General features: G+C 49.8%; 1 protein-coding gene and 1 pseudogene across 1 annotated transcript; both read left to right on the forward strand.

Moving 5' to 3' along the window:
• The first annotated feature begins 2,998 nt into the window (after positions 1–2,998).
• On the forward strand, positions 2,999–5,338 carry LOC120688823 (annotated as a pseudogene).
• A 3,201-nt stretch (positions 5,339–8,539) lies between these two features.
• LOC120688831 (anthocyanidin 3-O-glucosyltransferase 2-like) lies at positions 8,540–10,268 on the forward strand. The gene has a single exon (XM_039971199.1). The coding sequence runs from the start codon at positions 8,596–8,598 to the stop codon at positions 10,108–10,110; it is 1,515 nt and encodes a 504-aa protein (XP_039827133.1). The 5' UTR covers positions 8,540–8,595; the 3' UTR covers positions 10,111–10,268.
• Positions 10,269–12,745: the final 2,477 nt, after the last annotated feature.

Below are 12,745 nucleotides of genomic sequence, written 5' to 3' on the forward strand. Positions count from 1 at the left end.
CTTGTCATGGTGGGAGCGAGGACTGAGCGAGCCAGGGCAGCTAGCAGCTGCCGCCTGCCGGTGCTGCAGCTAGTCTATGTATCATCAAGCGATCTCCACGTACGCGTTGCTCCCGAGGATAGCTAGGCGGTCAAATATGATCCCGGAACACATGAACCAAGCACCGCCTTCATGCAGGAATATCTTCGGTCACAGCAGTCCGCTTTCATGCATCCTGCTTATTAGTTGCCATTCTAACTTTGTTTCAAGTGAACACTTGTATCTTCGATGACCTCCGACTTCTAAGTAATTTGTACAGTTGAGCATCATAAGTTTTTTTAAAAGGAAAGCATGACATCATAAAATCACATTTTTAGATTCAAATTATGGTTATTAAAGATAGAGATGTTTGACTTTCTACATACAGCTGAAAAAAAGGGAGAGAAACGATCTGACCCGTTAGGTTTCTCATGCTCTGGGCGCCTGGGCCTCAGGTCAGTAATACTAGGCCAGGCCTACTTTGCAGTCACCTGCAAATGGGTTGGAAACCAAATTATATCCACACCATCCCATTCTCATGAGAGAAATTAAATGAACCCACTCCACCCCAAACCACCACCACCACACACCAATCCAACCCAAATATTTGAGCTCACAATGTAATAACTATTGGCCATACTATGGTTATAACCCAATAAGAACCCATTTCTCAAAAAAAATTATAATATAGATCTTAGACCGTCCACAGCGATAGGAGTAAATGGAGGAGTAAATCTACTGTTTGACACTGTAGATGCACTGTTTGGCACTGTAGACAGAGAGGGCGTGGGAAACGAGGCAAGAGCAAATTTGCTCTTGCTCTTGCCATTGTGGACAGCCTTATCACACTGTTTTGCACAGAGTAGCTACCAATTATACTAAGTCATCTAAAAAAATTCGGTCAATTTTGATTAAATTTTATAGTGTGAATGCGAAGTTTTAATTCCAGGATCCGGCTCTTGACATGGGGTCCACGTGTAGGTCTAGCCACACTGCTTTGCACAGAGTAGCTGCCAGTCATAGTGAGTCATCTACAACAAATTTCTGTCAATTTCGATAAAATTTTATTGTATGAACGCGAGGTTTTAATTCCAAGGTCCGGCTCTTGACATGGGGCCCACGTGTAGGTCTAGCCACACTGCTTTGCACAGAGTAGCTGCCAGTCATACTGAGTCATCTCCAATAAATTTTGACCAATTTTGATAAAATTTTATAGTGTGAACGCGATGTTTTAATTCCAGGGTCCGGCTCTTGACATGAGGCCCACGTGCAGGTTTAACCACACTGTTTTGCACAGAGTAGCTGCCAGTCATATTGAGTCATCTCCAACAAATTTCGGTCAATTTCGATAAACTTTTATAGTGTGAAGGCGAGATTTTAATTTCAGGGTCCGATTCTACACAAAGAATCCATTTCAACCTCAACCTAACCCGCGTTTACATAGAACTTGCTCCACCCCACCCCATTAACTAATATAACCTATTTCAACCCACCTAAATACACTCCACATTAAAACTCAAGTCATTTGAACCCACACCGTTTGCAGGGTGGCCTTGCAGATGGCCCAGGGTGGCCTTGCAGATGGCCCAGACAGTTGATGCCGCTTGTGCGGGCCAGTAGTTGTTACGAGCGACTGGAGTGACACTGGGCAGCACGTCGATTGCTGCTGGACCTGGTTTGGAGAACTCAGAATCGGGCCGGCCGGGCGTCCGTTTCGGCAAATGTTAGGAGTCGCTCGGTTACTGGCAGTTAAATCATCGCACGAGGTCTAATAACTACTTTTTGTTCTGGAACAAAACTTTTTTTTGTTCCCGAACAATTTTTTTTGTATTGCTAGAATAATTTAAAAATTATTTCAAAATAAAATAAATTTATTTTAGAATAAATTTGACTGTGAGTCAATTTGTTAGACTAGTTTAGGCCCAACAATATAAAATTTGTAGTGGGTGACAAGTCTGTTGGGTCACCCGCATGACCCCAGCAGCGCCCTCCGTCTCCGCCTCCCCAGAATTCCACGCGGCCGGCGAACGGATAGCCAGCCTTCGTCTATGGGCTTGTTTGGATCCCAGAGCTATTTTTTTAGTCCTAGAGAATCTTACTATTTATGAGTATTGAATAAAATCTATGCACAAAACTATTTGCAGAATCCTAGGCTATTTTGTATGACGAATCTAACGATGTATGTTAATCTACGATTAGCGTTCAGTTATTGTAGCATCACTGTAGTAAATTATGGATTAATTAGACTCATTAAATTCGTCTCACAAAACAGTCTAGGGGTTGTGAAATGGATTTTGTCGGTAATCTACATCTAGTACTCCAAAATAGCAAGATTCTCCGGACTATTTTTTTAGCCGGAGGATCCAAACATGGTCTGTCTGTTCTGGTTTAGACCGGGACCCGAATCAGCCAGCATTTGGTCTGATCCCCTCCCAGATTTTGTATCTTGTCTTGTGGGTCGCGATCTTGCTGTCCCGTTGGTTGAATGAAGCACGAGCAGAGCATAAATTCAAAAAAAAAACTTTTGACGCAGACACTGATTCAATGACCGAATCACTCCGGCTTAAAAGCACGGACGGCGACGGCCCAACCCGCGAATCCAATTCTACACGCGGCAGCGTGGCTTCAGCGGCACTGCGACAACCTTTGAATCAAGGATCAGTCCAAGCGAGTGCAGAAAATTGATGTGGGGGTCAGTATTCCGATTTCAGCAGATTGTTATGACGACCGACCGCCGAATCCGCTGAAGAAAGTACTCTTTCCAAGTTTCGTCCTCGACTCCTCGCCGCGCCATTATCTTGGGGGAATGGGAATCGACCGGCCGGGCCCGTCCGTCACCTCCGGTCGCCATCGACTGGCTGTTCACCAAATCACCAGTCCGGCGAACTCCCAGGAGCTTGGCAATCGTTTTCGTAATTCGTCTCGTCCTAGCTATAGCTGATAGCTCCCGGGAACTCACTAGCTACCCGCGCTAGTCTCGGCGTTGGTCAGGGCCAAATCAGCAGCGGCGACCATGGCGGCGCCGGCGCTGGTGCTCCTGCCGGAGTGGGGATCCGGCCACCTCGTGTCCATGCTCGAGTCCTGCAAGCTTGTGCTCCTCAGCGGCGGCAAGGCATTCTCCATCACGCTGCTCGTCATGCGCCCGCCCACGGCCGAGGCCACCTCCGAGGTGGAGGCGCACGCGCGCCGCGAGGCCGCGTCGGGGCTCGACATCCGCTTCCACCGCCTCCCCGCCGTGGAGCCCCCCCCCCCCCCCCCCCCCCCCCCCCCCCGCGGATGCCGTCGGGGTCGAGGAGTTCATCGCGCGGTACATTGGCCTCCACGCGCCGCACGTCCGGGACGCCCTCGCCGGCATGGCGGGCCCCGTCGCCGCGCTCGTGCTCGACATGTTCGCCGCGCCCCTGGTCGACGTGCCCTCCTACGTGTTCATGTCGTCCACGGGCGCCATGCTCGCGTTCATGCTGCACCTGCCCGTGCTCCATGAGGCCGTCGCCGCGGAGTTCGACGAGGTGGAGGGGGCCGTGGAGGTGCCGGGCCTGCCGCCGGTGCCCCCGGCGTCCGTGCCGTGCCCCCTGGTGGACAAGAAGAGCCCCAACTACACGTGGTTCGTGCGCCTCGGCGACTGCTTTGTCAGGGATTGAATCTTCGGGAATGCGTCCGGGGATTAATCTCAGCTTCTAAAACATCAGCTAATCTGTCTGCAGGGCCCCGGTGTTGAATAATAAGAGCGCCCGAAAGGTAATCGGTGCCAACCAAGACACCGAGGATCGGAAAACTCACCTTTGGGACCGAAGGTGAGAGCCGATCACTCAGGAGCACAAGCCTGAGGACCACAACCCGTGAAGCATTGAGAGAATCAACTTCGGGAGGCCGAAGGTGACGATTGATCGTCCAGGAGCACAAGCCTAGAGACCACAACCTGCGAAGCATTGAGGGGATCACCTTCGAGAGGCCGAAGGTGACGATTGATCGCTCAGGAACACAAGCCTGAAGGTCAGAATCTGCGAAGGCTCTCGAGACCCGAAGGATATTGTGTACAGGATGCAACCCGGACGAAGGTCCTTTCGTCGGGAGTAGGCGAACGTGTAAAATGTAAATACATGAGGTCGAATTTGTGCACCTCACCATATAATTTTACCATGAAACCATCTGTAAGTGAGTTGTAAATGAGTTGGAGGAGGATAATTCGGGGATGTAGGGTTGAATTTTCTGATTATTTACTGGAGAGTTAAATGCCTATTTTCATTGCTATTTTTATACTGTTTATGCTTCTTGTTTGAACGTCTAAGAAGCAAAAAAAAAATCCCAACACGCTTCATGGACGGCACGAGCATCATCGCCAACACCGCGGAGGGGCTCGAACCGGGGCCCCTCGCGGCCGTCGCCGGGGGCCGGATCGTGCCGGGGCACCCCGCGCCGCCGGTGTACCCGGTCGGCCCCGTGCTAGCGCTCGGCGACCGCTCGCCTTCGCACGAGTGCGTCGCGTGGCTGGACGCGCAGCCGCCGGCGTCGGTGGTGTTCCCCTGCTTCGGGAGCATGGGGTGGTTCGAGCCGGCGCAGGTGGTGGAGATCACCGCCGCGCTGGAGCGGTGCGGCCACCGCTTCCTGTGGGTCCTGCAGGGGCCACCGTCGTCCGCGACGGGCGCCGGCGCCCCGGACGGGTCGGAGCACCCGACGGACGCGAACCTCCACGAGCTCCTCCCGCCGGGGTTCCTGGAGAGGACCAAGGGCAGGGGCCTGGTGTGGCCGGCGTGGGCGCCGCAGAAGGACATCCTCGCGCACCCCGCCGTGGGCGGCTTCGTGACGCACGGCTGCTGGAACTCGGTGCTGGAGAGCCTGTGGCACGGCGTGCCGATGGCGCCGGGGCCGCTGTACGCGGAGCAGCACCTGAACGCGTTCGAGCTGGTGGCCGACATGGGCGTGGCCGTGCCGCTGCGGGTGGACCGGAAGCGGGACAACTTCGTGGAGGCGGCCGAGCTGGAGTGCGCGGTGCGGTCGCTGATGGGCGGCGAGGGAGAGGAGGGGAGGAAGGCGAGGGAGAAGGCAGCAGAGATGAAGGCCGTGTGCCGGGACGCCGTGGCGGAGGGCGGGTCGTCGCATGCCGCGCTGCAGAGGCTCGCCGGAGCGCTCCACGACGGCGCGGCGATCCCGAAGCATTATGATTTGTGAGACCCAGCAGCGTGCATAGCTGTGCTCTACTGTTCCGTTGGTAGTTGGTCGCGATGGTAGATGCCATGGCAGAGCCGCTGCTACAATCCTGTGGTTTGGGTTCGAAGTAGCTTTCCATCAGTCTGGAATAAAAGGTTGTTTATTTCTATCAAATCTTTATATGTTTTCTATAAAGCAGGCTGGTTACTGCTGGACGGCGTTTCCATCACTATAAAAGCTAGCTGAAAACATCACAAAATAACTACAAATTAAATTCAACATGTCAAGGATGTTAAAAAAGACTATATTAAACAAAGTAAGTAAGCAGATTTGATAAATTTCCGTGCATACTTGCATCTTTCCTTGCAAATCTGAGCATTTCGCATCTAGCATAGACATAACTACCAGTGCTACTACCTACTGAGTTCAGAACCAAAAGAGAAGGCAATACCTTGGCCATCACAAATAAAAAGCTATATTAAACAAAGTAACCAAGAAGATCTGATAGTTTTTCATGCATACTTGCATCTATCCTTGCAAATCTAAGCTTTTTGCATCTAGCATCGACACCTACTGAGTTCAGAAATCAAAACCAATAGAGAAGGCAATACCTTGGAGATCCGTAGGGGTAGTGGACGGTGGACGCCGGTCGTTGGGGCTCGGGCTCGGGCTCCGGCACTCCCTGCTCGGCTGCTCGCCTCCTCCTCGCGAGTCGTGACCGCACCTTGCTAGGGGGTCTGGGGGCGGGCGAGCCGGCGAGCGGGACCCGTTCGAGGGAGGGCTGGCGGTGTCACGGCTTGGAGGAGCGGGCTGGCGGCAGCGGCTTGGAGGAGCGCGGGAGCGGGCTGGCTGGCTGGCAGCGGCGGGGGTCGGGGCGGCGGGGTCTCGCCGTCTCGGGGACTCGGGAGACGGGGGACGGGAGCAGGGGGTGGGGTGGGGTGGGGCGGCGGCGGCTGTGAAAGGGAGGCAGGGAGGGGAACGGGGGATGGATTCGATGGAATGAGTGGAAACCCTAGAACAAGTGATTGTATATGAAAACCCTAGAACGAGTGATTATATAGTTGTATACTTGTATATGGGTCCACGTGTCAGTTGATTTTGCGGGTTCGTGGGCACAAGTACAGCTTTTTTGAACCCGCGAAATTTTACCCATCGGGTTCAAGTGCAAACCCGCACCCGTACCCGCGGGTACAAATCCAAACCCGGATCCTCGCCCTAGCGGGTTTTTGCCCGCGGGCACGCGGATAATTTGTACCCGTTGCCGTCCATAAAGCAGGGTGATCCTTTTTCAAAAAAAAAAGAGAAAAAAAACACTGGTTGAGCAAAGAGTGTCTTGGATTGAGCGTGCCGTTGGGTTCCTAGAGCAGCTCGAGTGTATGTTTTTAGATGTTGCCAAGATGAGAGAGAGTGGCCGTCAAAAAAAAAGATGAGAGAGAGTGTGTCGAGGGGGGTGCAATACAGTGGAGAAAAATATCTAGCCGGTGCTACTCTAGCACCTAAAGCTTAGTTGAGCACCGCGACTAAGCAATAAAAAATCATATATGCCGCACGACTGGGAAGAGATGTTCTTGAGGAGAGTAGCTGAGGAATATTTTAAGTAAGTTGTGGGGGCCTATCTTAGTCTAAAGCAAGATGCTACACGCTGGAGAGGATTTCAGAATTTAGCACCTCTCCTGTGTGTCAGATTGTAGCACCCTTCAAAAAACTATACACTAAAGTTGCTAACATTTGAGCTATCACAGGGCTGTGCATCTCGTCCATAGAGAGGCTCGAGTGGCCAAAGTATAGAAAGAATAGTATCGATCTGAAAGCAGTGGGAGACATGTCGTCGTGTTAGATGATCGTCCATATCGCATCCATGGATGATTCTTTGCCATGTGATCATACTTTTTTATTTATTGCCATGTTTGAAACGTTGGGATCTTTGGGACACCCTTTTTGTATTCAATTATGCTTCAACTGTGCTTTCCTGCTCATGAACCTGTTTTCTTCTTCTACTACTACGCCACAAGGGAACTCCACAGACCACAGGCACAGTCCACACCCTGCTCAGCCATTGGTGCGCAAAACCGAACAACTCAGCAGCCACCATTCATGTTTTACCGTAGCATTGTAGCTTGATCCTAATCCTTGACTTTCACTCTTATTTAGGGCTTGTTTAATTAGGTCGTCTCAGTTGGAGTTTCATGGACACAGATATCTAGATTATGAACAAGGTAACCGTGCCAGATGAGTTTCATGGTGATGAAACTCTCCCCACATCCCATAAAACTCCATCTTTCTCTTTCCTTACCACATCAGCAAAATTAATAATATTTAATATCATGAAACTCTCCATGAAACTCCCACTGAGACTGGACTTACTCCTCTTCTCAAATGAATTAGGGGTTTGGAGGAGTTAAAAAGACGACCTCAACTCTCTGGGGATTTAATCCTCCCAACTTCCAACCATTTTCAGTCCACACCAAACCCCTTCAAACCAAACAAGATTTTAATTGGAGCGAAATGTCAGTAATAAGTTTTGGTTCACAACGTCACGCAACACTTAGTGCTACTCCATCATAAATCTGTGATCTATCAAACTGCGAAGTTTAATTTCATCACTCCACGTCTCGATTGCTGAATTTGGCGTTTGCTGAGCTTGCGGCTCTCAACACTGTACTTGTTTGGTTCTCACGTGACGCAGCCAGGGTTTTTTCCCCAACCGGACACCCCAAACTGGAGCACTCCGGTTCTGGTAAACCGGACCGGTTTCATCGGAAACCGGTAGAAACCGGTCAAATCCCAGTGCAAATTCAAATCGTCCGGCGCATTTGGGAACCGGCCGGTTTGACCCCAAACTGGAGCACTCCGGTTCCGGTAAACCGGACCGGTTTCATCGGAAACCGGTAGAAACCGATCAAATCCCAGTGCAAATTCAAATCGTCCGGCGCATTTGGGAACCAGCCGGTTTGACCGGTAACCGGTCAAATTCAAATTTTTTTCTTTTTCGTTTAAATTCAAATGCCCGCAAAGTATACTAAATAAATGTTTGTATAACATATTTTAGTCTAAATGAACCCTCCAACCATTTTTTTACTACTTTTATATTTTATTTGTATACTTTTGTATGTACGTTTTTTTGTTTAACTTCAAATCCCCGCAATCTATACTAAATGAACGAATTTTTGAGAAAATTTGACACCATTAAATTTGTCGCACCTTGAAGTATTTTTAGAATTTTTTTGAAAATTTTTCATTTTTTAAATTTAAATTTAAATTTGAGCCGGTTTAGTACCGGTCCAAACCGGAACCGGACCGGACCGGACCGATTCCCGCCGGTTAGGTGAACCTGGACGCAGCCCGTTTGCGCCGTCAGTGCGATTGGACGATAGTGGGTGGATCCTGGATGCCTCGTCCTCTGGCTCTGATTCAGCAAATTATTTTTAAATGCAGCATGTCGTTCGCCACCCACCGTCCAGTGCACTTTCTTGTGTCCCGAGAATTCGCGACGCCGGAGCCCGGATCGGAGGTCCGAATCCTTATCCATCCATGGCGATCCCGACCGTCGTCTTGCTGCCCCTCTGGAGCGCCGGCCACCTCATGTCCCTGCTCGAGGCCGGCAAGCGGCTGCTCGCCTGCGCCGGCGGCAAGCTCTCGCTCACCGTGCTCGTCATGCCCCCGCCCACGGAGCAGCTCGCGGCCGAGGTCCAAGGCCACATCCGCCGGGAGGAGGCCTCCGGCCTCGACATCCGCTTCGTCCACCTCCCCGCCGTGGAACCCCCGACGGATTTCCGCGGCATCGAGGAGTTCCTCTCCCGGTTCGTGCAGATGCACTCGCCCGACGTCAGGGCGGCGGTCGCCGCCCTCCCGTGCCCCGTGGCCGCGCTCGTCCTCGACTTCTTCTGCACCGCGCTGCTCGACGTCTCCCGCGACCTCGCCGTGCCGGCCTACGTCTACTTCACCACCAACGCCGCGATGCTGGCGTTGATGCTGCACCTGCCGGCGCTCCACGAGGAGGTGACGGTCGAGTTCGAGGAGATGGAGGGCGCGGTGGACGTGCCCGGGCTGCCGCCGGTGCCGCCGTCCTCCCTCCCGAAGCCGGTGATGGACAAGAAGAACCCGAATTACACGTGGTTCGTGTACCACGGCAGGCGCTTCGCGGAGGCCGACGGCATCATCGTCAACACGGCCGCCGAGCTCGAGCGGAGCGCGCTTGCTGCCATCGCCGATGGACGGTGCACGCGCGGCGGCCGTGTCCCGGCGGTCTATCCGATTGGCCCCGTGATCTCGTTCGAGCCGCCCCCTGAGCAGCCGCACGAGTGCGTGCGGTGGCTCGACGCACAGCCCCCGGCCTCCGTGGCGCTCCTCTGCTTCGGCAGCGGAGGCTTCTTCGCCAAGCCGCAGGCGCACGAGATCGCCCGCGGCCTGGAGTGCAGCGGCCACCGATTTCTCTGGGTGCTGCGCGGCCCGCCGGCTCCCGGCGAGCGGCGCCCAACGGACGCGAACCTCGCCGAGCTGCTCCCCGACGGATTCCTCGAGAGGACCAAGGACAGAGGCCTGGTGTGGCCGACGTGGGCGCCGCAGAGGGAGATTCTCGCCCACGCCGCCGTGGGGGGTTTCGTCACGCACGGCGGGTGGAACTCCACCCTCGAGAGCCTGTGGTTCGGCGTGCCGTTGGTGCCGTGGCCGCTGTACGCCGAGCAGCACATGAATGCGTTCACCCTGGTGGCCGCCATGGGCGTCGCCGTGGCGATGAAGGTGGACAGGAAGCGGGACAACTTCGTGGAGGCCGCGGAGCTGGAGCGCGCGATGTGGGAGCTGATGGGCGGCAGCGAGGAGGGGAGGAAGGCGAGGGAGAAGGCCATGGAGATGAAGGCCGCGTGCAGGAACGCTGTGGAGGGTGGCTCGTCCGACGCGGCGCTGCACAGGCTAGCAGAGCAGCTTTACACAGGCGCAGTCTAGCAGAGCAGTTTTACAAAGGCGCAGTGGTTTACCCTTTTTTAATAAGACTAGGTCCATGCCCGTGCATTGCCACGGGAACTGAAAAAGAATTTCAACGCAATACATGAAACACATGGAAATATGTGTCAATTTTAACATGTTTTGAGCCGCATGGATAATCTCATAAGCACCAACCATACTTGAATACTTTAGACTTCGTACTTGGCATCTTATGGGAACAAAACCATAATACGTTTACCATTGCAATATCCATGGTGGCTACATTCACACAATAACAATTACATTCAATGCAAGAATGTGTAGCTCATTTGATAATATAGCTAACTTCCTGTTCCAGTACCTTTATTTGGATACGTCTTCATGAATTGATGTCACCTCCATTAGTTGAATGATCACCAATCCATTAGTTGAATGATCACCAAAAAGCCTACTGGCTTGCGATGATTTAAGGCCTGTTTGGTTTGTGGCCTACGGCGCCACACCTTGCCTAAGGTGCGGAGGCCGATTCGGCCGCCACACCTGCGGCGCGAAATGTGCGGCGCGGTGTGGCGCCGTAGGCGCCGAACCAAACACGCCCTTAGATGACACAAGTTGTGACCTGACAAAATAGAATTATATTCGACAAAGACAAGGAGCATTGAACTTTAATCCTATCTCATGCTGCTGAGCAAACCACCAAAACATCATAACATACAAAAATTGAACAAAATAACAGCTATTTTTTGAAAAATGAAAAAGAATCATGTAAAGCACTTTTCTTGGCTACACGGCAATAATTGTGCCTCAACTATATGAAAAAAAGACTTATGTTTACTCACTTATTTGGACCCTAGTACACACAGTTACCTTTTGGACACATAAACAAAGAAAAACATGAAAATGACTTAAGCATGGCGGAGAAATAACGATATTTGCACCAAAAGGAAAAGATGAGTAAAATGCAGACGACAATGTAATACCTTTTTTATCTTGTCAGTGAGATTCAGTGGTTGAATTACCTGTGTCGACCATATATATATAAAAAAGATACACTTGCAGTCAAGAGGATTTGCATAACATGACACACATGCATTTAACTAGATATCATCTTAGCATTATAGTTGTTTAATAATGCCTCTACTAAGAGCTAACGCTATGCCACATTTAGTAATGCAAATCAAATGAATATACCCTATCTCAACATTGATCATTGCACAGAGCCACTGGCATCAATTCTTCTTGTTCAGCTATAGGCATGTGATAGCTTCTACCTTCTAGAAACATTTCCTACCTTGAATCCTAGGCACCTAAAAAAGGGAAAAATCCGGTTTACACCCTCTAACTATCGCAAAAGTCCAATTTTGAACCTTTAACTTTGAAATCGGACAACATAGGCCATCCAACTGTCAAAACCGGACAAATTTGGCCCCTGGGGTGGTTTTGAAGATGGTTTTCCATTTTGTGAGAATTAAAAATATTCAATTTTACACTAAAAAATTTATAAGTAATTCATTTTAAGTCAAAAAATTATGAAATGGGTATCAAAAGTTTTCTAAATATGTAACCAATCTATTGTCACGTGACTTGTGAGCTATTCAGATCTAATTTTTTTATGTTCATAACATTTGGTTGCTTGCAATTATGCCTATTATCTTTAATAACTAAGATTCAAATAGAGCAATAATAGATAGGTTATATTTTTAGAAAAAATTTGGTACTATAGTTTCATATTTTTCTAATTTAGAGTGAATTAGTTTTGATTTTTTAGATCTAATTAGATTTATTTAATTTTTTTAGAAAATGCAAAACCACCTTCAAAACCACCCCAAGGGTCAAATTTGTCCGGTTTTGACAGTTGGATGACCTATGTTGTCCAGTTTTGTAGTTGAATGTTGAAAATCAAATTTTTGCGATAGTTCGAGGGTGAAAATTGGATTTCCCCCCTAAAAAACTCAAAACAATACAGGTCTAGAGTATCAAATTGGAAACTCACAAAAAGAAAAATATAAATTAATTCTCAATCAAGCAACCAGGAATTTGGCAGGTGCTGAACGAAATAACTATCATGTTGCTTTAGATTTACCTTGATAAAACAAAAAAAAGTGGGCCACCTCACGAGCTCAGTTGCTGTGGCAATTTCCTGCTCTCCTTTAGTCCTTTCCGCCTTTCTTATTTCTTATTCTTTCAAAGGCCTGAGTGCTTTACAGTACCGTATGAAGAAGTTAAATTCATTGTCCAATTTCTTACTTCAGCTACAAGCACATCTGTTGAACCAATAAGTTGCACACAGACTGAACCATGGTAAGTAGAGAAATTGGCATTTTTGCAATGCTTATAGAGTTGCATTCGAGAGTAAAATATGTGAGGGGTCTAGCTTCAGCTTCTGTTCTTTTTCTATTAGGCAAATGCGAGCAGCTGATGCACTTGAGTTGTGTAGTACAAGAATGCTATGAGTTTGAGACACTAAGCTTTAGAAAATAAACACATATGTGTACATAAACTGTTATAAATGAATCCCAAGGTGTTTGGACTGACTACCAATCATGAGTATTCCCATATCACATTGCCTTTCTGATTTGAATATTATAGAACCAACTGACTAAAACAGTTCAGAATAGTAAAAGAAATGCTGCAGCATGTAACATTATTTGGATTG

Source organism: Panicum virgatum, chromosome 2K, assembly GCF_016808335.1.
Source record: "Panicum virgatum strain AP13 chromosome 2K, P.virgatum_v5, whole genome shotgun sequence".
NCBI lineage: Eukaryota > Viridiplantae > Streptophyta > Magnoliopsida > Poales > Poaceae > Panicum > Panicum virgatum.

Bases quoted from the DNA above. Each gene is read 5' to 3' on its own strand.
- LOC120688831 (XM_039971199.1), top strand. From the start codon at position 8,596: ATGCAGCATGTCGTTCGCCACCCACCGTCCAGTGCACTTTCTTGTGTC.